Genomic DNA, 26,596 nt, shown 5'->3' with positions numbered 1-26,596 from the left:
AAAACAGCTTTAAAGTCCCATATACTTTTAAATGTTTCCACATCCTTCATTTTAACATAGCATTTATATTCAGTATATATTATCCTCGCTTTGACCAAACACTTGAACACTGGAAAACAACCACAGGTGGAAATTCCTTCTATTTTTTTCTTTCCACTGAAATAAATGGCCATCTTTGCCTGTCCAAAAAGTAAATTAATTAGCCGACCTTTTTTCTTTTTTGTTTTAGCATATGAATAGCCAAAAATGAACATTTGCTCACTAAACTGTTCACTAAAAGCTATTAACAGAGTGTTCAGCATATGAAACAACTTTTGTAATCTTTCACAATTTAAGAAACTATAAAAATAGATTCTCTCAAAAAACAGAAAGGACATTTGTCTGAGACTGTGGGGTTGAAGAGAGAGAGAGAGAGAAGGAGATTAGTATTGTCCTCATTTGCGTACTACGTCTCTTCTCTGTTGTAAATACACAAAAATTGATTTTTAACATTTCTTCAGGACTCATCAGAGCCTCGGCTGCTCATCGGGTCCCACAGCGCCACCTGTCTCTCTCTCTCACGTGACTGAAACCAGCGGTCAGGATTTTCCCCTCAGCAAACTGTTTACAATTACTATAATATAAGTGAGAACAGGAACTAACTTGTTCTTTGGAAGTTCCACAACATTAAATGTATGAGGAAACAGATAAAAAAAAGGCTTGTCGTTCTTTAATAAATAAAATATTCTAACTGTTGGCAAATTGCTGTTATAATAGGTGATATAAAAGGGAATAAAACATTTAAGGACGTACTGTTACAGGAAAATAATCAACTTTAAGGTGGAAATAGGAGGTCTGTAACAGCACCACACACAGGAGTTCATTATTTACTTAACACAGCTGCAAGAATATTAGAAATATTCAGTATAACTAGAGCAGCTGTTGCTAATCAAAGCATGAGCATACAGTAGATTTGCCATATAAACAGCAGCATACGTATGTATTTACATACAAGTACATACAGAACGGTTTTATGTTTACATATTAAACACTACAGGGTGTCCCAAAAGTCTCCACACAATAGTTTATATTACATATATTTTATTTCAGATAGCCTTTGATAAAAAATAACAGCATATTGAAATCATTCCCACGGCAGGATCGGGAAGCTGTCGCAAGGTTGTGATGGACTTTAACAGGAAACGTGGCGCACACATCACACACCACCGTGTTGCCAAACAAATTCAAAAAGACTGGAAGTGTTGAGGACCAAGCGTAAAGTGGACGTCCACGAACATCCATGGACGAAGGCACGACCAACGTGGTGCTGGCAGACACAGTCCCCTATGTATGGAGACTTTTGGGAAATCGTGTATTTACATACAGTATATTTCGTTTCCTAAAGAAATGCAAGTTTTTCTGCACGGATGCTTGAAGATAAACTGCCATATTACCCAATTGTGGATTTTACAGTCACTAAATCAGTGTCACATTACAAAAGCCTTTTGCAATATCAAGCAACTCTTTTAACAGATTAGCAAAAAAAAAAAAAAAGAAAAAGTAGAAACGGCTCAGAGAAAGAGAGAGAGAGAGAGAGAGAGAGAGAGATAGACGCTTCCTTTTACCTCCAGCTCAAAGACACCTCTCCCTGTCTTCTTCCTTTTCTCCTTCTGTCCTCTTCGTCAGGAACCGTACCCAGAACCGGATCTGAACCTCTGTCCCACCTCCAGCTGCAGGTACTGTGCCGGATTGAACACAGTGGTAATGTACAGTACAGCTGTATTTATGACTCAGTACAACTGCAATATTATACAAATGTCCTACAGTATGAGTACAGCATGAACCATTTTGAAGGTTGTAGTAGTTACGTAATGAGATGTACAAGTGCAGTAATAATAGGATTTTGTTTTTTTTTTAAATCCAGAAATGGAAATATGAAAAATATGATTTATTATTATCTCACAAGGTAACTACTACAACTTTCAATATCTTAAAATCTCCATTTCTGGATATTATTACTGTAGCTTTACTGTAAGGCATTTATGTAATGTAGCACTTGCCCTCATTTACCTTAAAGTAAAATAGCTAAAAAATTAAATTTAATGTTTAGACATGATGTTGTGCTGCATGGAAGAAAAAAGGTACACTTTTGTATGTGTAGTTTTCAGAAAAAAGGTACTAAACTGTACCAATCTTTGTCACTGTAAAGGTACCATCAAACGTACCCCTTTAGTACCTTTAGTCTGTATCTTTTACCTAGAAAAATGCACGTAAAAAGTAAAACGTAATTACTATCCAGTTTTAAAGGTCACTGTATTCACACTGCAGCTGAATTTACAGGATGGGACCCTGTCTTCTAAAAGTCTAAAGCCATTGTTCAGACTTCTAAAATAATCTATAGTAATATGATTGTACATGAGTGTTATTTACGCTTATAACTGGACCTGGTGTTGCAGCTTTGAGGTTAAATGTAGACTAGCTGTACTTTGGGTAATAAACATTACATTTATTTCTGACTGTACTGTTTAATGTACTATGTGGAAGATGTTGAGATGAGATAAATTATTTTTATTTAAAGGCAGAACTGAAGGCTGGAGGAATAAAGATGACTTTTCCAGTAAATTATGAAAATGAATTGAATTAAAAGGACCGAATTCATTCTCTCAGTTATATTTTGCGTTGGGAGTGCGCTTTGCATTTTAAGTCTGACTGACATTCATCAACATGTCTGAGGGGAAAAAAAAAATCAGCCTCTCCAAAACTTTTGTAAATCTTGTGAGAATTTCCAGTCTACGAAAACATTTACACACAACGTGAGACCCACTGTGTCCATTTAGACTTAGTGTTGTAATGTCCCTGTAACTGAAAATGTGGCAGCAACATTTTAGGAACATTTACAAACAGTATCAGGAAAAGGTTCAGAAAAGGTTCTGACATCCTAAAGGGGGTTTGAAGGGGGTTCAGAAGAATGAGTTTATTTCCAGCTTAAAAACATCTAAAACATTCTCATATTCAGACTCTGCAGTTAGCCAAAATTCTACTTTAGAAATAATCAGAGAGTAAAGAGAGATGAGAATGCAAAATGAAAAAAAGAAAAAAAAAAAAAGGAAACAGCATCCTCTTTTTCTTTGCTTCCGGTATTTCAGCAGTTGTGATTTTTGTCTCACTCTGTCCATTTGAATCTCTCTCTCTCTGTCTCTCTCTCTCTCTCTCTCTCTCTCTCTCAACATGTTCCTCCAAAACACATGCAGTCAGGCAAAGTGTTATGCAGTTAAAGACAAAACGAGGGAACAGACGAGCATGATTCTGAGACATACTATATATAACAGCAGACATATGTGCTTTCTATATGCTATAGTGATTAACTCTTTCATGCGTAGTGTTCACACTTAGTCAATTTAAGGCTTTTGGTTTATATCTTATTTTTCTAAAATATAAAAATCACCTCCAAATCACTTTAAATTAACGTGAACCTCTCTAGCGCTCTAGACTATTTGCCATATGACTATCTACATAAAATTAAAAAATAAATAAATAAATAAAATTGTTTTTGTGCCAGACTCTACCTGATTTTTTTTGTCTGTTTTGTTCAGAAATAAACTTTTCAAAAAATTTTGTTTTCAACATTACATATTTTAGACCCAAATGTTGGAAGATTATTTTATGATGTCAGGCATACTGTTTTAGCCTCTCTGTACTCATGGACAATCCATTTACTTTTTAAGTAATATAAGTAATACAGGTAATATTTACAGAGAACCAAAATTCATATATCATGCCATTTTAAGCAAAAAAGAGAAAATATGAAATCAATTATTTATGCATGAAAAGGTTAATTCACACTCCTCAGACCCCTAGTTAGTGTTTTTCCACCAGTGATTAAAAACAGCACATTACACTGACTGTGTCTCTCTCTCTCTCTCTCTCTCTCTCTCTCTATCTCTGTCTCTGTCTCTCTCTCTCTCTCTCTCTCTCTCTCTCTCCTGCAGGATGGAACGGAAACGAATAAAGATCGCGTGTGTGGGTTTGGGAATTCTGGGCCTCATTGCTGCCATCATCACCTGCGCCCTCCCCAGCTGGAAGGTTACCTCCTACACCGGACACTACATTGTCATGGCATGGGTATATACACACACACACACACACACACACACGAGGTAAGACACTGCGGAGATAAATTAACACACATGGTACCGTGTGTGTAAGAAGGGGAAGGAGGGAGTGTTGTAGTTCAGACTGAAATGCTGTAGGTTTGTACACGTCTGAGCTCCACGTGGTGATTAACTGCACCTGTACATTACAGCTCCACACATTACAGCTTCATACATCAGGTGAGGTCAGTCAGGTGTGCTAAATTAGTGGAGATGTAAAGCAGGGAAATAACAGACAGAACTATCGGTGGAATGAAAAGAGTGAAGTAAAGAAAAATAAATCCAGAGTGATATGTGTAAGTGTAACCCATCTTGTGTGTGTGTGTGTGTGTGTGTGTGTGTGCGTGTAGGTGCATGAAGGTCTGTGGATGGGGTGTGTGTACCAGAGCACGGGCCGGTATCAGTGCAAAACCTATGATTCACGGCTACGCCTGGCCTCGGACATCCAGGCGGCTCGTGCCATGACCATTGTGTGCTGCATAGTGACGGTGATCTCCCTGCTGCTCGTCACGTGCATCAAAAACGAAGACACCAAGCCAAAGATCTTCCTGGCGGCTGGCGTGGGCATGCTCATAGCCGGCATGCTGCTCATCATCCCTGTCAGCTGGACAGCCAACAACGTCATGAGAGACTCCAAAAACCCGCTGGTATCAATCGACACACAGCTGGGTCCATGCATCTTCATCGGCTGGGCTGGGGGATTGTTCCTCCTGCTGGGCGGAGGACTACTGTGCTGCTTCAGCCGCCCGCGATCTGGAGGCACCGGAGGCACCGCCATGTACCACAGCAACACCGCCTTGGCTCCAGCTATCTAGATAAATGACATCTCAAATAGAAAACATTTCACCTAGAGGTTTGACGATGCGTTGGTATAAAAGGGGCGGGGCATTTCAGAATGGGGATTCAACTAAATGTAGTAAATATTCCAGTTAAGCAGGTTTATCAATTTAACACAGTTATAAAAATATCTAAAATAGTAAACACTGTTAATATTACTATTAATACTAAGCTATCAAAAATATTCATTTTGTTCAAAATTCTATTTTGTTCTACATTATTTTTACTTTTTAAAAATTTACACAAGTTAAAATTAAAGAAGCAGCAGCTAAAGTTAATCTATACCAAGATAATCCGAAACTGTCATTTTTTAATCTGTAATTCACACAAGGTAAATTTAACATACTAAATACACACCTGAGTTAAATCATTTATATATGGGCAGGGTTGGTTTTTTATATATTTATTTTATAGCTTTTAGCTTTTTGCTGATGGTTAGGAACTGTAAGTCAGGATTTAGTCAGAGAAGAGCTTTTTAGACCCATGTGAGATATATGATGTATGATTAGCTGTGTATAATGTTGCTTGGTAACAAAAAATTAATTAAAATGAACATTCCTGATGAACATTCCTGTTTATTTGGAGTCTTTTGTTCAGTGATGAAGATAATGATGATGATGGTGTTATTCATTTTTTGATTAGAAACCTTGTAGCCATCTCAGGAAATGGAGAACACCACCAACAACAAAATGGAGCACCCATAGATATATATAGATATATATATATAAAATATACAGTTAGGTCTGGAAGTATTTGGATAATGACAGAGTCTTTGTGATTTTGCCTTTATACACCACCACAATGGATTTGAAATAAAACAATCATTGGAGAACACTTTAACAGTTTTTGTTACAGACACACTCTCAGCACAGAAGTTTATATATGAAAGCACAGCTGATGTGTGTCCCTCCAGGTCTGTCCCCTCAGCGAAGACTCCTCAGTCTGTGTCCTCAAAGCAGTCCTGCAGGGCTGAGGTGGCTTCCTTAGTCCATACTCTGACTGTCTTTGTGGATGGTCTTTGTCTACAGCTGAGTGGTTTGTATGCTGGAATAGAGACAGATGATCTGAACATCCCAGATGTGGCAGAGGGCTGGCTTTATAAGCATATGGAATGTTGCAGTATACTTGATCTAAGGTGTTTTTTCCTCTTGTCGGGAAGTTCACATATCTGTTAAATTTGGGTAGAACAGACTTTAAGTTGGCATGATTAAAGTCCCCTGCTGTTATAACAACGCTGTCCGCATGTGCCGGCTGATGGAGTGATGGAGTGATGAAATGACGAAGCTTGATTCACGTAGACATCAGCACATTCTGAGGAAGCACACCAAGTTTCATCAAATAGGGGGTGCTACAACTGAAAATCACTGTAACTCCACAAATGTATGATCAATGAAGTTGAAAATTCGTAGGCATCTTCTTTTGTGGACCTTCTAACATAGCGTCTAATACGACTCAGATACAAATATCAGCAGCTAATAATGTGAAATCTGAATGGTCTACGGGTAAGAAAATGGATATCTTTGTATAAGTGTATGAAATCAAATATTTGTATTGAATTTTGTGAAAATCGGCCACAAGCTGACACTCTAATAAGCAACTTTAAGTTTTAGCTAATAACTCTGCAACCGTGTGTGATAGAATTAAGAATTCTTGTTTCTTCTGAATCCTTGCTTTAAGCCCTAACAAGTGTAAGTCTCATTTATATGTTTGTCTATAAAGTTTATCTGCCACACTAATTTTTTGAAAAAACTACTTTTTCGAACTTATCCTAATTCAACCGATTTGCACGAAACTTGGTATGCATGATCCCCAGGCCCTCAGGACAAAAAAAATTATCAAAAGAATTTTGATTCGTCAAAGCATTGTGAAGATATAAGTTAGATAATTGGTCAGGTGATGCCCATTTTTACAAATTGATCTATATGTGCTGAACACAATGTCGAAAATTAACAAAACTTGATACACATAGACAACAGGACATTCTGAGGAGGCATAACAAGTCGCATCAAATTCCGCCCATATGGGGTGCTAAAACTGAAAAACCACTATAACTCCACAACCATATGATCCATGAAGTTGAAAATTGGTATGCATCATCTTTGGTACACATGCTAACATACTCTTTAAATATGATTTGGCAAAAAAATCAACAAAAATGGCCACCAGTAGCCAATCAACATTCAGCAGCTAATAACGTCAAATCAAAATGTCCGACTGTTACGAAAATTGACAGGTTCATACATAGTTTCAAAATGACGCTGTGTACCAAATCTTTTGAGAATCAGCCACAAGGTGGAACTATAATGAGCAAATTTGCATTTTTGCTAATAACTCTGCATCTGTGCATGCTAGCATATAATTCTTGCTTCCTATGAATCCTTGCATAAAGCACTACAAAATATGCATCTCATTTTTTTACATATATAAAATGTATCTACAATTCTAATTTTCTGAAAAACTTACTTTTTTTTTTTAACTCTTTTTGTCTGAGTCACATAAAATTAGGCATGCACCATCTCAAGATACTCGAGAAAAAAGTTATCAAAATAATCTTGATTCATATAGTCATTGTGGAGATATAGGACTATATATTTGTGGGTGTGGCAAATAATAACTAATTGGCTTATATCTTGTGAACGCAATGTCCAAACTTCATGAAACACATGGCACACATGGACAACAGGACAGTCTGAGAAAACTTGCCAAATTTCACGAATTTCTGATGTTCGGGGGGCTAACAGCAAATCTAAATGATCAGCCATTTATCTCAATGTGAGCAACAGATGTCAGCTGTAATACTAATGTTGTCTACAAGGAAAATAAATCAATTTGAATGGCTGAATAATTCAACATGTAGTAGAAAATGCATAGAAATGAGATAAAATGCATAGAACCATGGTACTCAAGCAATATCTCCTGAGTTTTATAAAATTAGTTTGCAAAAAAATGTGTGAAATGCTCAAAGATGATTAAACATCTTAATTTTTATATGTCCTAATTTTGAAAACACATCTGTCAAGTTAGCAGACATGATTAAATAAAAGTAGGTGTCAAGACAATATTGACAAGACAATATTATATCTTTAATATAATATATAGATTAATATTTGTTTAGACACATTTATTTATTGTGTCAAAAGCAGTAATGAAATGAACACTTACGTGCTGAGGTACAAGCATAAAAGTGTTCATGTAGAGACACCATTTTCATATAACCCATGTAATTCTTGTCACGCCTCCACCAAACTTTCAGCATCCTCCCACTTTCCGCTTCCTCTCTCTGGACTACTAACCACACACACCTGCCATCAATTATCCTGTTCACCTCTTTGTCTAGTTATTATTATTATTATTATTATTATTATTATTATTATTATTATTCTGCCCTAAAACTGATATGACCACATCACCCCTATCTTATCACGCTACATCCCAATCCAATTTCGTATTGATTATAAAATACTACTATTGACCTATAAAGCACTGAATGGTCTTGCGCCACAGTACCTGAGAAATCTTTTGGTCTTTTATGAGGTGCAGGCCATTTGTTGGTACCTCGAATAGTATAGGCTATATACAGGGGGTAGAGTTTTCTCTTACAAAGCCCCACAGTTATGGAACAGCCTTCCACTTAGTGTTCGTGGCTCAGACACAGTCTCTGTGTTTAAATCTAGGCTGAAAACATATTTGTTTAGTCAAGCCTTTTGTAGGTAGGTTCAACAAAACAGACTTCATGTGATGAGGATGGTTCCCTTTTGAGTCTGGTTCCTCTCAAGGTTTCTTCCTCATATCATCTCAGGGAGTTTTTCCTCACCACCGTCACCTCTGGCTCGCTCATTAGGGATAAATTCACATATTTACAATTTATATTTATATAAATTTAGAGTTTATATATTTCTGTGACGCTGCTTTGTGACAATGTCCATTGTTAAAAGCGCTATACAAATAAAATTGAATATATATATATATATATATATATATATATATACACACACACACACACACACACACACACACATATATATATATATATATATATATATATATATATATATATATATGTGTGTGTGTGTGTGTGTGTGTGTGTGTGTGTGTTTTGTTTTAGTTGTTTGTTTAGTTTGTTTTATATTTTTATATGTGCGTATTATGCTACAGTATTATGAGTATTATGCTACAGAAGAAAGAAGCTAAAAAAGACAACAAAAAAATTGAAAATTAAGTTTTGAGTTTTGTTTCATATTTATTTTCTTAATTGAATTGAATAATATTTTTAAATTGAGCATTACTTATAAGTTGGTAGCTACAGGATTACAGTAATTGTAAAATGGCAGCTACAAGATTAGCTGTAGAAACTTTTCAGTTTGACTGGAGCAAAGAGAAACATATTTTAATTTTCTGCAAACATATTCTGAAATATTATTACTTTATGTTATTATTAGGTATCAAACAACTGTATCATTTTCAACAGAATCATGGACTTAGTTCACTTATAAATGTTAAATGTCATAAACATTTATAATTGCACCAAGTTACTGAACTTTATCAGAATAGAAATGTAGCGACACCATGAACAGTCACCTGTAATATTTTCTCTTTCTCTCCTTCTTTCTTTGGAAATTCCTGCTCTGGAAGATTAAATTCCCGTATCTCACAAGTCTGAGTTTAATGACTGACCTGAGCGTAGGTTGTGTTTAATAAGCAGAGAGAATGTCCAGGTAAAGCTGGGGTTATTTAATGATATCGGTGTATAGGAGAGAATGTCAGAGATCTCAGCAGTAAAGACGGAGAGAACTGTGTTCTACTTGCCCATCATGTTTCTGCTGATGCCAGTGCCGAGCAGTCTGCAGGAAACGGAAAGTCATGGAACATGTCAGGATCCGTGCGGTGAGATGAAGCAGCTCCGAGAGCTCGTGTGTCAGCAGGCAGCCGCTTTATCTGAGATCAAGGAGAAGTTGGTGAACATGGAGAATGAGAATGCAGGTAAGATGAAGAACATCACACTTCCCTCCATCACAGTCAGCATCATTGCAGCTGTTTCTTCCGTTTCTGCACTGGTCTGGTTTGGTTCAGAGAAATTTAGAAACTGTAGAAATTTAGCAAAAATTAAAAAAAAAACTTTAAATTTGCAGAAAACAGAGTGTGAGATTCTAAAATAATTGTATGCTACCAAACTTTAGGTGGTATATTAAAAAAAAAAAAAAAAAACACTACTGAAAAACACTAGCTGAGCTTGTGCACACTGCCAATTTATTTGGAAAGTTAAATAAATAAATAAAAAAATAATGAACAATTATTCCAACTTGAACTCAGTAGGTATTAGCTTTCACAAGGTAATTAATTTTTCCTTGCTAGTGTTTTTTTACTAGCTAGTTATCTTTCACTGTCTTATTTTGCTCTCTAGCTTAGCTTTCTCTCGCTGAAGTTCTTTTCACTCACTAGTTAACATTAACTCGCTAGGTTAGGTTTTGCACACTAGTTTGCTTTCTCCTGCGAATCTGTTCAAACTCAAAGAAAACTTTCCAGCTTGAACGTACAGTTTTGATAAATGTAATGTGTGCAGGACAAACACCGCTCTTGAGTCCACCATGTTATATTATGGAGAGATGGAGAATATGTTCTGGATGTACTCCACTAAACTGAGGTAATGAAACATGTCCATATTGAGTGTTTTACTTTAACATGCGATTCAAAGCTACAGCTGCTGAGTTACAAGAAAGAGACTGTGAATCTGAAGAAAGACAATAGAATATAAACTACTTAACCCAAACATTTTCTACTCCTAAAACATTTGAAAATCTTTACATTTTCTACTTTTTTTTCCCCCAAAGCTCAAGCAGGCGAGTTGCTGGCCGTGAAGAGCGAACTGGAGAGTGTGAAGAAACAAAACATCTGGAAACACACTCACACAAACAACAGATCAACATTTAGCCCTGATGCTAATTACTGAGAATTTACACAAGAAATAAATAACAACTAACACAATGATCAACACTTATAGCGCTGAATATCTTGATGTTTAGCACCCAACTATTATCATTTTTAATTAACATCTGAAGTGTTAGATCATTCTTACGCTGCTGAATTCATTCTCCTGGTGCTGAATTAACACATACAATTAACACCTATTCAATGACGTAGTATAACACAGTTTAACACAGACAGTATGAGGTTAAATGAATTTAATCAGATTCTTCTGGTGCTGAATTAACACTTACAATTAACACCACAACGAAGCTTGTAATGATCATCTATAAATTCCAATTAATTAACACCGGCAGTGTTGAATTAACATCTAGACTTAACAATATAGTGACATAGTGTTACTTTTACACAGAACAACCCTTACCATTTTTAACACCTACAATCAACACCAGAGTTACTATTTCAATGTTTTAGTGCTAAACTAATATAACTGTAACGTACACTGTTAAATGACGGGTTACTAATTAACACGGGTAGTGTTGAACTAACACCTAGTGTCACCTTTACAAAGGAAACCATTACAATTTTTAACACCTACAATAAGCACACACACAGACAAACACACAAACACACATCGTTAATTGATTAACTTAATGAACACATACAGTGCTAAATAACTTTGTGCTTTATGAAATCTTAAAATTAGCGTTGATCATCAGTCTTTAATTCAGATTTGGAATTTAAAAAATTTGTATGTCTACATGTTGCGCTGTGTTGACAGATTGCTTAAGGTGGCGTTCAGCGTTGGATTACCTCCTGGATATAAAGGACCGTTTAAGACTGAAACCACTCCAATCTACAGTAAAGTTGTCAGGAACATCAGAGGAGCTTATAACACACACACAGGTCCTGTAATTAACACACACCTGCAACTAACACTAGTTAAGATTTCACAGCTTACATTTTGTATACATCAATTCTCTTTGCATTTTGAGTGCTACACAAATAGGTTTCTAATTATTAGGGTGCATAAGTACCCTATTGTTATTCTACGTTTTCTTCTTCTTCTTCTTCTTCTGGCTAGGGTGACCATGGCAGCCCAGAGAACCGGCTGGGAAAAAGGTGTGAAATTTGGCACACTGATTGGGGAGGGTCTAAGGAACATTCTGATCAAATTTGGGCCAAGTGTTCCTAACACTCTTGCGCCACCATTGGGTCAAATTTGGGCCTAATCTGGAAGTACATTTATGCTCATAACTTTTGACCCATGTGTCCAAAATTTAAAAGCCAGGCATCACTGGATTCCCTGGTCGAGACGAGTTTAATGCACCCTATGACTATGAACTTCTGCTGATTAGATTTTCTGCCATTTTTTTTTTTTTTTTTCAAAAACTGTTTTTTCACTACTACTCCTCCTACAAATTTTGTCCAATCATCACCAATTTTAGAGCACATCATCTCCAGAGTAAGCCTCACAAACGTTATCAAAAGAATTTTTAATAGTCCAAAGGGTTTACCCGTAATGGGCCAACAAATCTGACGGCGAAGCCGCCACACAGGAAGTGAGGCTGTATCAGCAACGACTTTGCGCACTGATACAAAACTTGGTAGACATCTTCAGGACCATGTTCTGAGGCTCTGAGGAACAACGTTCGTGATAGCGCCACCTACTGATCAAAAGTTACCATAACATGCTAAAAATGCTTACATCTAACTACCATAAATTTTGTCCAATCGTCACCAAATTTGGCTCACGTCATCTTGAGACCTGCCTGAACAAAAATTATCAAAAGGAATTTTGATATTCAAACCCATTCTCCTGTAACGCGCTGGTAAATGCAAAAAACAGGATGTGAGGGTGTATCTCAGCAATGCATCTACATATCAGTAGGAACATGCCCTGAATGTACCCAAGATGTTTGTGACTGCGCCACCTTGTGGGATTCACTCTTGAATCCCTTTGCCTAAAGTTATGGATCTGCATTCCTGTGATTGCTTAGGCAACAATTCTAGCATGTCTGTGAATGTGTGGCTCACCGAGTCCGGGTGCTTGGCCCCCAAAAATGCTGCTTGCAGCTTTTATTATTATTATTATTATTATTATTATTATTATTATTATTAGGAAAGTTAATGAGGTCCAGAACACTTTTTCCCCTAAAATGTAAACCCTAAGCTCCACCCCAATGCTACTGTATCAGATCACAACTAACACCTCAAAAATAAAAAATAAAAACTAAATTTAACCAATCTCAGAAATTTAAATGATTAAAGCACCTCTTTCCATTTTACCATAATTAGTCTAAAATGATGTGATAATTGCAGCCCTACACATCTCTGTTATAAATACACACACAAAAAAAATGATTTTAGGATTCATCAGGGCCTCGACTGCTCGCCGGGTCCCACAGCGCCATCTGTCTCTCACTCATGTAGCTGAAACCGGTGGTCAAGATTTTTTACTGCTATAACATAAGTGACAACTGGAACTAACTTGTTTCTTGGAAGTTCCACAACATTAAATGTAACAATAAACAGATAAAAAACATGACCTGTCAATCTTTAATAAAAAAAATGTTGTAATTGTTGGCAAATTGCTGTAGATATAAAAGGGAATAAAACATTTTAGGACGTGCTGTAACAGGAAAAATAATCAACTTTGGGGTGGAAATAGTAAGTCTGTAACAGCACCACACATAGGAGTTCATTACTTACTTAACACAGCTGCAAGAATATTAGTAATATTCAGTATAACTAGAGCAGCTGTTGCTTTACATAGAACCGACGTGGTGCTGGCAGACACAGTCCCCTATGTATGGAGACTTTTGGGAAACCATGTATTTACATAAAGCATATTTTGTTTCCTAAAGAAATGCAAGTTTTTCTACACGGATGCTTGAAGATAAACTGCCACATTACCCAATTGTGCATATTACAGTCACTAATTTGGTGTCACATTACAAAAGCCTTTTGCAATTTCAAGCAACTCTTTTAACCAAAAAAAAAAGAAAAAGCAGAAGCGGTTCAGAGAGAGAGAGAGAGAGAGAGAGAGAGAGAGAGATAGACGCTTCCTTTTACCTCCAGCTCAAAGACACCTCTCCCTGTCTTCTTCCTTTTCTCCTTCTGTCCTCTTCGTCAGGAACCGTACCCAGAACCGGATCTGAACCTCTGTTCCCACCTCCAGCTGCAGGTACTGTGCCGGATTGAACACAGTGGTAATGTACAGTACAGCTGTATTTATGACTCAGTACAACTGCAATATTATACAAATGTCCTACAGTATGAGTACAGCATGAACCATTTTGAAGGTTGTAGTAGTTACGTAGTGAGATGTACAAGTGCAGTAATAATAGGATTTTTGTTTTTAAATCTACTGAAAATCCAGAAATAGAAATATGAAAAATATGATTTATTATTATCTCACAAGGTAATTACTACAACTTTCAATATCTTAAAATCTCCATTTCTGGATATTATTACTGTAGCTTTACTGTAAGGCATTTATGTAATGTAGCACTTGCCCTCATTTACCTTAAAGTAAAATAGCTAAAAAATTAAATTTAATGTTTAGACATGATGTTGTGCTGCATGGAAGAAAAAAGGTACACTTTTTGGATGTTTAGTTTTCAGAAAAAAGGTACTAAACTGTACCAATCTTTGTCACTGTAAAGGTACCATCAAACGTACCCCTTTAGTACCTTTAGTCTGTATCTTTTACCTAGAAAAATGAACGTAAAAAGTAAAACGTAATTACTATCCAGTTTTAAAGGTCACTGTATTCAGTTTCACTGAATTTACAGGTTAGTACCCTATCTTCTGCAAGTGTAATATAATTGTAATATGATTGTACATTGGTGTTATTTACGCTTATAACTGGACCTGGTGTTGCAGCTTTGAGGTTAAATGTAGACTAGCTGTACTTTGTCTAATAAACATTACATTTATTTCTGACTGTACTGTTTAATGTACTATGTGGAAGATGTTGAGATGAGATAAATTATTTTTATTTAAAGGCAGAACTGGAGGCTGGAGGAATAAAGATGACTTTTCCAGTAAATTATGAAAATGAATTGAATTAACAAGGACTGAATTCAATTCATTTTCATAACCTTGTTATTTTAAGGGAGCTGAGTACAATTGATTGTCACTGACATGGTACCCTTGACGCTATGTCTTTTGTAACCTTTCACAAATCATACATACATTATTTTAATACAGTGTTGTAATGAAAACCCTGAAGTGAATATTGCAATATTTGTAATTGAATAACTTTATTAAAATCCTGAAGTTATTTTAACTGAAATGATGTATCTGATTGTTTAGCGGCTCGTTTTCATATTGTAAAGGCCAAAGCGGAGATAAAAATAAACATAAATATTTAAGCAGCATTACTACTGGATGTACAGAGTGGTGGAGAGGAGGAAATGCGTGCCTTGGTGGTGTGGGAAGTTGTTTGTAGGTTTTCTCAGTAAGATGTGGTTTAACTTAAATTTCACACACACACACACACACACACACATCACATAAGAGATGAGGTTTGCTTCTCATGAAAAATATCGTAGCATTATTAAGCTGCACGTGAACAGATTTATTCCATAAGAATTGTGTTGCTGCTGTAAATCCAAGTTAGTTGGGAAAAAACATTTGTGTCCTACGTTTTGCTCTTGAGTTTGTGTAAAAAAAAAAAAAAAGATTTTTTTCTTAATGGTGGGAATTAAGGCTATTGATCATTATGCAGTTGATGAAAGGCACTTTTGATCCATTACATGTACATCTAGCTATAATTTCTGTAATTCTTACACACCCCTTAACCACAGTCCAATTCAATTCAATTTGATTTTATTTGTATAGTACTTTTAACAAGGGACATTGTCACAAAGCAGCTTTATAGAAATGTATAAATTCAGGATATACATTTTAAATTTATCCCTAATGAGCAAGCAAGAGGCGACGGTGGCAACACCCTGAGATGATATGACAAAGAATCCTTGAGAGGAACCAGACTCAAAAGAGAACCCAACCTCATCTGGGTGACACCGGAAAGTGCGATTATAAATAATTCCCTTCTTTAACTGTGTACTACATGGTAGTACAATTGTGTAACCAGGAAAATTCAAATTTCAAATTCAAATTTTATTTGTCACATGCATAACCATACACAGTACGACTGAAATGTCTTGCACAACTGCACAAACATAAAAGAAAGTATAGAAAAATGTATAAAATTCCAAAAAAATATATATATATAAAGAAAAATATATGAAAACTATTATATATAAGGAAAAATATGTGAAGGATGGATGGTGTCAGCAGCAGTCCAGCAGTATCGATATAAAGTGCAGAGAATGTGCAGTTTTGTGCAATATGTGCTGTTTGTGCGATGTAATGTGCAAATGTGCAATGTGCAATAAATGCAGGACTAAAATACTAAGTTGCAATGCTAAAAAGTATGTAGATGTGATTGGAGGTTGGGTGTTTGGAGGAGATGTATGGATGGAGATGAATGATTCTTAGTCCTTGGTGTTGTACTGGTTGAGGGCCCAATGGCCTGTGGGAAGAAGCTCCTCTTCATCCTCTCTGTATTGGCATTTAGGGAGCGGAAGCGCTTCCCTGACCGCAATAGAAAGAAGAGTCCATTGTTCGGATGTTTGAGGTCTACTATTTTCCTGGCCTTGTTCCAGCACCGCTTGCTGTAGATAGAGTTCAGGGCAGGGAGCTCTGTACGGATGGTATGCTCAGCTGATCGCACCACTGTCTGGAGAGCCCTCCTGTCCAGCTGGGTGCTGTTCCTAAGCCAGGCTGTGATGCTCCCATCAGGATGCTCTCAATGGTGCAGGTGTAAAAGTTCCTTAGCACCTTAGAGGGCATTCGAAAGTCTCTCAAGCGTCTAAGGTGGTATAGACGCTGCCGGGCCTTCTTCAACGGGGTGTTAACATGGAAAAACCATGACAGGTCTTGCGTGATGTGAACACCAAGGTACCGGAAACTATCCACTCTTTCCACTGGGGTCCCGTTGATCATGAAATTCATTACAGTTTACACATGAAGTCTATTTTGTTGAAGTTATCAACTGTTCACTGATGGAGACTTGAGTGCAAAACTGTTCGTGGGAATTGAAGTCCTAAAGCTAACATAGCAATTGTAGTCCTAAGCCATCATAGCAAAACTGTTTGTATCAAATGCAGTCCAAAGCCATCTTAATGGTTTTTAAGTGGTACCATCCTCAGTAAACTCATGTATCTTTAGGCTGTCCATGTGGGTCCATCATCGGCAAGAGCTAGTGATTTCCAACTGATGAGAACTCCAACCAGGCAGGTCCAGAGAGCAGGAAGGGTCAGGATCACTGGCATCTCAGGAGTAGCATGTCCAGCTTGACAGAGAGGGAGATTTTATTAGGTATGCTAATTGTCACGTAATGGGTAAAGACAATGTACATTGTGTGCAGAGTGCAAGCAAGGACTCCAGAAAGACTAGCTATAACAGCATAACTAAAAGGGAGAGCCAGAAGGTAACAAAGACATGAGGGCTCCCTGGGACATAAAGCAGCAAGCCACTCCACCGTCAACAAACCTGAGTGAACGTGTGAGAGTGGGGGGGACGACAGCATCCAAACATCCCAGTTCACCACAACGCTCTATACCCGTGAACCCTCCAGATCTGCTCCTTTACCTAAGAAAAACTATTCACTAAAGGCTTGACTAAACAAATATATTTTCAGCCTAGACTTAAACACTGAGACTGTGTCTGAGCTCCAAACACTAATTGGAAGGTTGTTCCTTAACTCTGGGGCTTTGTAAGAGAAAGCTCTACCCCCTGCTGCAGCCTTCACTATTCAAGGTACCAACAAATAGCCTGCACCTTTTGATCGAAGTAGGCATGGCGGATCATAAAAGACCAAAAATTCGCTCAGGCGCTTTATAGGTCAATAGTAGTATTTTATAATCAATGTGGTTAATAGTAGCATTTTATAATCAATTTCATTGCACAGTTCTGTACTCTTTAGCTACAGGAGAAGATTAATGTTTTGTATGTCAATCTGTTTAAATAATAGCAGCTTCGCTGTGTGATGTCAAGTCAACCATTATTTATAGAGCATAAAACAACAAAAGTTGACTCTTTACAGATCAATCAAACAAACTGACAGAAATGTAGAAATATGTAGTAATAATAATAATAATAATAATAATAATAATAATAATAATTAGATACCTTTAAACACAGCATTATGTATTTACCTATTTCAACCTATTAAAGGACCTATTCAAAAGCTAATGAAAGAAGATTTAAAAGTTGCTACTGAAGAAGCTGACCTCACATAGAGAGGGAGACTGTCCCAGAGTTTAGGACCTGCCACAGAAAAGGCACGATCGGCTCTAGTGCTATAGCGACAACGAGGAATTCTGGACAAGAAAGGTAATCAGAAGACCTGATCGCTCTAGTGGAGGAGTAAGGAAGAAGATCACTGATATATTGGGGCACAAGTCCAGAAAGTGCCCTGTAAACAAAGCAGAATTTTAAAATCAACACTGAATTTCACAGGAGCCGATATAGAGATGCTACTACAGAGGAAATATGATCTCTCTTTCTTGACCCTGTTAAAAGCCTAGCTTTTGACATAGTTTGAGGGAGACCAATGAAATTAACAAGTGAATCACAATTTCCAGGTCTTTACTAGAAAGAAAATGTGTAACTTGATGTGTTTAGTGTCCATGATCACCTGGGTATACCACAAATACCTTTTATCTCACTATTTTCATGTCAAACTATCTTCTTCACTTTTTCTGTAAATCACATTTACACACAATGTGAGACCCACTGTGTCCATTTAGACTTAGTGTTTTAATGTCCCTGTAACTGAAAATGTGGCAGGAACATTTACAAACAGTATATAGGAATGTTCCCAAAGGAAAAGGTTCAGAAAAGGTTCTGACATCCTAACAGCAATGAGTTTATTTCCAGCTAAAAAAATATCTAAAACATTCTCATATTCAGACTCTCTTTAAGAGCTTTATTAGAGCTGCAATTAGCCAAAATTCTACTTTAGAAATAATCAGAGAATAAAGAGAGATGAGGATGCAAATTGAAAAAAGGAATCAACATCCTCTTTTTCTATGCTTTCTGTATTTCAGCAGTTTTCTGATTTCTGTCTCACTCTGTCCATCTGATTCTCTCTCTCTCACCCTCTCACACCGATTCTCTAACTTCCTTTTTAGCATGTTTCTCCAAAACACACGCAGTCAGGCAAAGTGTTATGCAGATAAAGACAAAACAAGCGAACAGACAAGCATGATTCTGAGACATACTATATATAACCGCAGAGATATGTGCTTTCTATATGCTATAGTGATTAACTCTTTCATGCATAGTGTTCACAGTTATGAATGAATTTGTGGACTGTGACACTTGCTCTGGTCAGGAAGAGAATGAGGATACGGGAGACAGGCTTGCAACAACTCAGAAGGTGCTTTATTGTTTATCTTTTACTTTCGCTTTTCAGCGGTTTTATTTCAATTCAATTCAATTTTATTTGTATAGTGCTTTTAACAATGGACATTGTGACAAAGCAGCTTTACAGAAATAAATGGATTCAAAAAATATATTGTAAATATGTGAATTTATCACTAATGAGCAAGCCAGAGGCAATGGTGTCAAGGAAAAACTTCCTGAGACAATATGAGGAAGAAACCTTGAGAGGAACCAGGCTCAAAAGGAAACCCATCCTCATCTGGGTAGTGCAATTATAAATAAATCCCTTCTATTATTATGTATAATATGGACAAATTGTGCAACCGGTAAATTCATCACAGTAAGAATTCTGTGCTGGTTGGCTTTCTCTCTCAAGGCGCTCATCTCTCCCCTTTTTATCCTCCCCACAGCTCACTGCAACACAGAACCCTCTTTAGTACAATTCCTCTCAGGTGTGCAACACTTACCGCTCACCTTCTCTGGCTCTGCCCTCCATTCACAAACTGGTGCTCAACCATGCCTCCGCTTCCACATATCCCCAGCTGGGACAACACGGACCCCAACCCCCTGTTCGACACGTCTGTCTGCAAAATAAAAGGGACAGAGAAGTCAGGAGAATGTAAAAGTGGTCTGCTACAGAGTGCAGCTTTTACCTGAGTGAAAGCCCGCTGGCACAGCTCTGTCCAACGGACAGGATCTGGCACTCCCTTTTTAATAAGATCAGTCAGCAGGTGCATGATGTCCGAATAACTAGGCACAAACTGCTGCAATCACTGCTGTCTTATCAGTTTGGGGATGCACCTGCCCATGACCCAAGTGGAAACCCAGATACCGTACTTCCACCTGCCCAATCACACACTTGCTTGGGTTCGCAATGAGCCCCGCCCACCTCAGAAATCTCAGAACAGCCCTCAGATGCTGCATGTGCCATTGCCAATCATTGCTGTAGATAATAATGTCATCCAGATAGAAGCATAAGCAGTGTGTGGGAGGATTCTGTCCATGAGCCGCTGGAACATCTCAGGCGCCATGAACAACCCAAAAGGAAGGCTCATGAATTGTTGTAAACCAAAGAGAGTTGAAAAGGCTGTTTTTTCATGAGATATTGGAGTCAAGGGGATCTGCCTATATGTCTGTCAAATCTAGTGTCGAATAAATGCGAGCTTCACCTAACCGATCGAGGAGCTCGTCAATGGGAGGCATTGGGTATGTGTCGAATTTAGACAGTGTGTTGACTTTTCTAAAGTCCACACAAAACCTGACTGCACTGTCCATTTTGGGAACCAAAACTCCCGGGCTGGACCACTCACTGTGGGACTCCTTGATTACTCCCCTAAGAGCATGGCCTTGAGCTCATCCCAAACCACCTGTTTTTTTATGCTCGGGTAGACGAGAGGGGCGGCTGCGTACCACCACCCCTGGGGGTGTCTCTATGTGGTGCTCTATGAGATTAGTGTGACCGGGCAGATGCGAGAACTTGGCAACGTCCGTGATGTGGGATGAAGAGGTAGTCTCTATAAGGGACCGGGGTTGATTGAGCCACCATTTTTAGATTCCTAAAAATGCTCCTCCTTCTTTGGAACAACCGTTGCCAAATACACAGGAACCACCTCCCTCCATGGTATGAGGAGGTTAAGGTGGTAAACCTGCTGCACCCCGCCTCTATCTGTTTGCCTTATCTCATACTCGACATCCCTGACCTGCCATGTGACCTCAAAGGGTCCTTGCCACTTGGCAAGTAATTAAGAGCTCTATGTGGGTAGTAAAATGAGCTTTATCTCCCAAGAACTCCAGTAGCCAAGTACCCCAGTTATACAGCTGGGACTGACGTTCTTGTGCCTGACGCAAATTCTCCTGTGTTATGTGACTCAAGGTATGGAGTTTTGCCCTCAGGTCAAGAACATACTGAATTTTGCTTTTACTGTTAGAAGGTCCCTTGTCCCAATTTTCCCAAATGATGTCGAGGACGCTGCGAGGCTTCCGCCCTTACAATAATTTGAATGGGGAAAACCCCAAGTATTCTTGCGGGACCTCTCGTACTGCAAAGAACAGGGGTTCTAGCCACTTATCTCAATTCTGTGCATTGTTGTGAATGAACTTACGAATCATGTTTTTAAGCCTCTGATTAAACCGTTCAACCAGCCCATCTATCTGTGGGTAGTAAACTCTCGTGTGAATCAATTTAAATCCCCAACAATTCATAAAGCTTGTGTAGTTTTCGTGACATGAAAGACGTGCCCTTCTCTGTCAGAATCTCTTTAGGGATCCTGACCTGGGAGATAACACGGAATAGTGAATCCACAACACTGTGTGTGGAAATGTTGCGCAGAGGCACTGCTTCCAGGTATCGCATTGTGTAGTCAACTAAGGGGACCTTGATTAATGGGAGTGGGCACAATGGCCCTTCTGGGGTGGCTGGGAGATTCACCAGCCAATTTGTCCCCAAGATTATTGGATAAGTAAGGCAAGGACTAACCGCCACCTCCACTATGTGTTTTTGCCCCTGGAATTTGATGATGACCAGCACCAGTGGACATTCGTGAACATTCCCGTGCACACACCTCACCTTCACCACAGGTACAGTGCCCAATGCCTCACTTTGAACCAGGCATTGGTGAACTGAGGTCTGGTTACAGCCTGAATCCACCAAGGCGTGGTATGTACCCCTTTGGACACTCACTGGTATGTGGTACGTCCAAGCTCGATTGGGGGCGGGATGTGGCGATTCAGGGATCTGGACCAACGCCGGTGGAAAGGGAGGGGCGGGAAAACACGGGATCGGGGTTTCGGGGGAATTGGCCCCCATTTCCATTGTGCAGGGACAGGGAAAGAGCAGGGGTGAGGAGGGGTATGACAGCGAGAAGGAAAAGGGAGAGGCTCACCTGCCCCCGGATACGCCACCAAGTGGTCCTCAGTCTCATCCAGCGATGCCACTCATTGGCACCGGACGAATTCCACCATGCCCTCTGGTAGTCGGGTGACGAACTGCTCCCTTTGGCGCTGCGCTCCTGTGCCAGCAGTCACCTTCGGGCAGAGTCTGGAATGCGAATGGGTGGCTGTTCTAGCTGTAGAGTGGAAGCGCTGATGATGCTGTTGAGGGGTGCGGCTGACCCGTTGCAAGTCCAGATACTCCAGCAGGTTTGCCACCGAAAGCTGTTGGGCTGTGACCTGGTCTTCTCTGGAGAGGAGCACCAGCTGGCGGACCTCCCACTGTACCTCGGGCCAGCTCCATGCCAGGGCTGTGCGCTCAAACAGCTCAAGTAAGGCTTCTGGTTCGTCCTGCGGCTCCATCTTTGCCAGTGTGACATGGGCCAGGGTGGAGGCGGTAGCTGAAGTACCAGCCGGCTGTACCAGGCTCCGGAGCACCTGCCGGTCCTCCACCTTAGCTTGGAGCAGGACCTGGAAGCGCTGCTCCTGCTCCGTCCACAGCTCAAGAGGGCCTGATATTGGGTTTGGTGGATGCCAGCGAGGGACTTGACGATCTCAGCTAAGGGAGAGGTCTCCATGATGGCGAATATATCCATGGTCCTCCCGAGTTTCAGCACCAGTGTGACACTTGCTCATTGTCATGATGAGAATGAGGAGACGGGAGGCAGGCTTGTTACAAAAGGAGGTTTATTCTTTATCTTTTATTTTCGCCTTTCAGCGGTTTTATTTCTCACACACACAGCTCTGTGCTGGTTGTCTCTCTCTCTCGAGGCGCTTGTCTCTCCTCTTTTTATCGTCACAACAGCTCACTGCAACACAGGACCCTCATTAGTACAATTTCTCTTGTGTGCATAACCCTTACCACTCACCTTCCCCGGCTCCGCCCTCAATTCACAAACCGGGGCATGACCGTGCCTCTGCTTCCACATGGACTTAACTTTTTAAGTAATATAAGTAATACAAGTAATATTTACAGAGAACCAAAATTCATATATCATGCCATTTTAAGCAAAAAAGAGAAAATATGAAAGCAATTGTTTATGCATGAAAAGGTTAATTCACACTTCTCAGACCCCTAGTTAGTGTTTTTCCACCAGTGATTAAAAAAAGGCACATTATGCTGACCATCTCTGTCTCTCTCTCTCTCCTGCAGGATGGAATGTAAACGAATACAGGTTGTGTGTGTGGGTTTGGGAATTCTGGGCCTCATTGCTGCCATCATCACCTGCGCCCTCCCCAGCTGGACGGTTTCCTCCTTCACCAGACACTACATTGTCACAGCAATGGTATATACACACACACACACACACACACACACACACACCACGAGCTAAGACACTGCAGAGATAAAATACACACATGGTACCGTGTGTGTAAGAAGGGGAAGGAGGGAGTGTTGTAGTTCAGACTGAAATGCTGTAGGTTTGTACACGTCTGAGCTCCACGTGGTGTTTAACTGCACCTGTACATTACAGCTCCACACATTACAGCTTCATACATCAGGTGAGGTCAGTCAGGTGTGCTAAATTAGTGGAGATGTAAAGCAGGGAAATAACAGACAGAACTATCGGTGGGATGAAAAGAGTGAAGTAAAGAAAAATATATCCAGAGTGAGATGTGTAGGTGTAACCCATCTTTGTGTGTGTGTGTGTGTGTGTGTCTGCGCGTGTGCTTGTGTGCAGATATCGCATGAAGGTCTGTGGATGGGGTGTGTGTACCAGAGCACGGGCCAGTATCAGTGTAGAGCCTACGATTCACTGCTGATCCTGGCCTTGGACATCCAGGCAGCTCGTGCCATGACCATCGTGTGCTGCATAGTGACGGTGATCTCCCTGCTGCTCGTCATGTGCATCAAAAATGAATACACCAAGCCAAAGATCTTCCTGGCGGCTGGTGTGGGCATGCTCATAGCCGGCGTGCTGCTCATCATCCCTGTCAGCTGGACAGCCAACAACGTCATGAGAGACTCCAAAAACCCGCTGGTATCAATCCACAGAGAGATTGGACTGTGCATCTATATCGGCTGGGCCGGAGGAGTGCTCCTCCTGCTGGGCGGAGGACTGCTGTGCTGCTTCAGCCGCCCGCGATCCGGAGGCACCACCAAGTACTACAGCGACAACACCTCAACTCTGGTTATCTATGTAAATGACATCTGAAATAGTGAACATTTCAGGTAGAGGTTTGACGATGTGTTGGTATAAAAGCATAATAAGAAAAAGGGGCGGGGCATTTCAGAATGGGGATTCAACTAAATGTAGCAAATACTCCAATTAGGCAGGTTTATCAATATAACACAGTTATAAAAATTTCTAAAATATAAATATGTAAAATAGTAACCACTCTTAATATTACCATTAATACTAAGCTATCAAAAATATTCCTTTTGTTCAAAATTGTTCAACCTGCTACATTATTATTATTTTTTTTTTTTTCCTCTCTTTATTGACTTTTCTTATTTTTGACCCATTAACAAAAGAACACATGAACAGGTACACCTGCACTCAACCTTCTATACATACAGTTTACATAAATTAAATACTACAATAACAAATTATAATAAAAAAAAAAATAATAATAATAATAAATAAAATAAATAAATAAATAAATAAAAAAAGTACAATAATAAATAATAAGTACATAATAAATCAATAGATGTATTTTCAACGTTTACAATGCCAAGTAAACATCAGTATAATGTTAAGTAAAGTCTATATCCCCACTTACATGATATTCATGTATGGTTCCCAAAGCCGATCAAAATCTTTTCGCTTGCCCTTTGCAATATAAGTTAGTCTCTCCAGTCCGATACAGTTCAAGATCTCCTTTTTCCACATTTTCAAGGATGGAGCGTCCATGCTCTTCCAACACAATGCAATAGCTCTCCTGGCTTGGAGAAGACCGAAATCTAGGAGCTTAGTTTGTTTCAAAGTAAAATCCAATGGATATATTCCAAGAATACAGAGTTTAACATTCAAAGGAATTTGGACATTGAATATGTCTGACATACATGTAATAACCTCTTTCCAAAATTGTTTTACTTTTGAACATTCCCAAAGGCAATGGTATAATGTGCCCTTCTCATCCAAACATTTAGAGCACACATCTGGGATGTTACCAGACATATGGTGAAGCTTAACAGGAGTTATGTAGGTTCTCATTAACCATTTATATTGAAGTAATTTAAACCTTGTATTTATTGTTTGTGTTTGTGCTTTTAGACATGCATCTTTCCAGTCTGCTTCATCTATATCTTCATTCATATCCAATTTCCAAGCATTTAATTTATCTAATGTTGACTCAGTACTATATTTAACCAATAAATTGTAATACCTAGATATATGCCCCCTTCCTTCTAAATTTCCGAGAGTTGTTTCCTCTAGTTATGATAAAGATGGTATACAACTTATCTGTTCCTTTTTTGATGACAAAAAACTTTTTAACTGTAAATATTTAAAAAAATGTTTTTTGGGGATTAAATATTTCTGGCATAAATGATCAAAGGGAAGTAAAACTCCATCTTCATATAAATCCATAATTTTCTGAACGCCTCTTGTATTCCATAACTTAAAGCCTCCGTCTTTATTACCTGGTATAAACTGAATATTACCCCAAATAGGAGTAAATTGGGAGAGTTTCGGCATATCACCTATATGTTTATGTGCAGCATGCCAAATTGAAATTGTATTTTTAAGAAAAGGATTTTTTGTGTTTTGTTTCAATGATTTAACATCTGAAGAATATAGATACATTTTTAATGATAAATCTGGGGTGTGTGATTGTTCAATGTCCACCCAAGCTGGAGGTGGTGCTATACGGAAATAATTTAATGCTGAAGTCAGCTGGGCAGCCATATAATACCATCTAAAGTTAGGAAGCTGAAGCCCTCCCCTATCATAAGGTAAATATAAGAGTTTAAGGTGAAGTCTAGCTTTTCTGTCACTCCAAATAAATTGGGCAAGCAATTGGTCAAGTTTATCATAGAACGTGTTTGGTAATGGCAATGGGAGTGTTTGAAAATAACATAGAAATTTAGGTAGAATAGACATTTTTATTATGTTAATTCGTCCAATCATGGATATTGGTAAATTTGACCATTTTTGAAAAACCTCAGCTGTTCTGTCCATCAGGGGATCATAATTTATTGAAATTATTTTACTAAGGTCGTAACTGATTTTGACTCCTAAATAACTAAAACCATCCGTAGTTGTCATGAATGGGGTGTTTATAATAGGTTTATGTCTTTCATCTTTATTAAGAAATAGTAATACTGACTTGGAATTATTTATTTTATATCCAGAAAATTCTCCGAAGTTTTC

At 38.7% G+C, this 26,596-nt stretch overlaps 2 protein-coding genes across 3 annotated transcripts; both read left to right on the top strand.

The window, feature by feature from the left end:
- The first annotated feature begins 1,580 nt into the window (after positions 1–1,580).
- On the top strand, positions 1,581–5,533 carry LOC113528189 (claudin-4). Its single transcript, XM_034309793.2, has 3 exons — positions 1,581–1,715; positions 3,969–4,101; positions 4,481–5,533. The coding sequence occupies exons 2-3, from the start codon at positions 3,970–3,972 to the stop codon at positions 4,943–4,945; spliced, it is 597 nt and encodes a 198-aa protein (XP_034165684.2). The 5' UTR covers positions 1,581–1,715; position 3,969; the 3' UTR covers positions 4,946–5,533.
- LOC113525779 (claudin-4-like) lies at positions 1,613–25,615 on the top strand. 2 transcript variants are annotated; one of them, XM_053239368.1, is made up of 3 exons: positions 1,613–1,715; positions 23,434–23,566; positions 23,963–25,615. In XM_053239368.1, exons 2-3 carry the CDS (start codon positions 23,435–23,437, stop codon positions 24,434–24,436), a joined length of 606 nt encoding a protein of 201 aa, XP_053095343.1. In that variant the 5' UTR covers positions 1,613–1,715; position 23,434; the 3' UTR covers positions 24,437–25,615. The 2 variants fall into 2 exon arrangements, with proteins under 2 accessions (XP_053095343.1, XP_034165649.2); XM_034309758.2 differs by lacking the exon at positions 1,613–1,715 and adding an exon at positions 13,941–14,076.
- Positions 25,616–26,596: the final 981 nt, after the last annotated feature.

The sequence above is a fragment of the Pangasianodon hypophthalmus genome, chromosome 13, assembly GCF_027358585.1.
Source record: "Pangasianodon hypophthalmus isolate fPanHyp1 chromosome 13, fPanHyp1.pri, whole genome shotgun sequence".
Taxonomy (NCBI): Eukaryota; Metazoa; Chordata; class Actinopteri; order Siluriformes; family Pangasiidae; genus Pangasianodon; species Pangasianodon hypophthalmus.
This window is presented reverse-complemented; position numbering and strand designations above follow the sequence as displayed.

What these genes read in the sequence shown, in the direction of transcription:
- LOC113528189 (XM_034309793.2), top strand. Translation starts at nt 3,970, where the DNA reads ATGGAACGGAAACGAATAAAGATCGCGTGTGTGGGTTTGGGAATTCTG. An exon ending in ACTACATTGTCATGGCATGG is followed by an intron (nt 4,102 to 4,480) that starts GTATATACACAC and finishes GTGTGCGTGTAG; the next exon opens with GTGCATGAAGGTCTGTGGAT.
- LOC113525779 (XM_053239368.1), top strand. Translation starts at nt 23,435, where the DNA reads ATGGAATGTAAACGAATACAGGTTGTGTGTGTGGGTTTGGGAATTCTG. An exon ending in ACTACATTGTCACAGCAATG is followed by an intron (nt 23,567 to 23,962) that starts GTATATACACAC and finishes GCTTGTGTGCAG; the next exon opens with ATATCGCATGAAGGTCTGTG.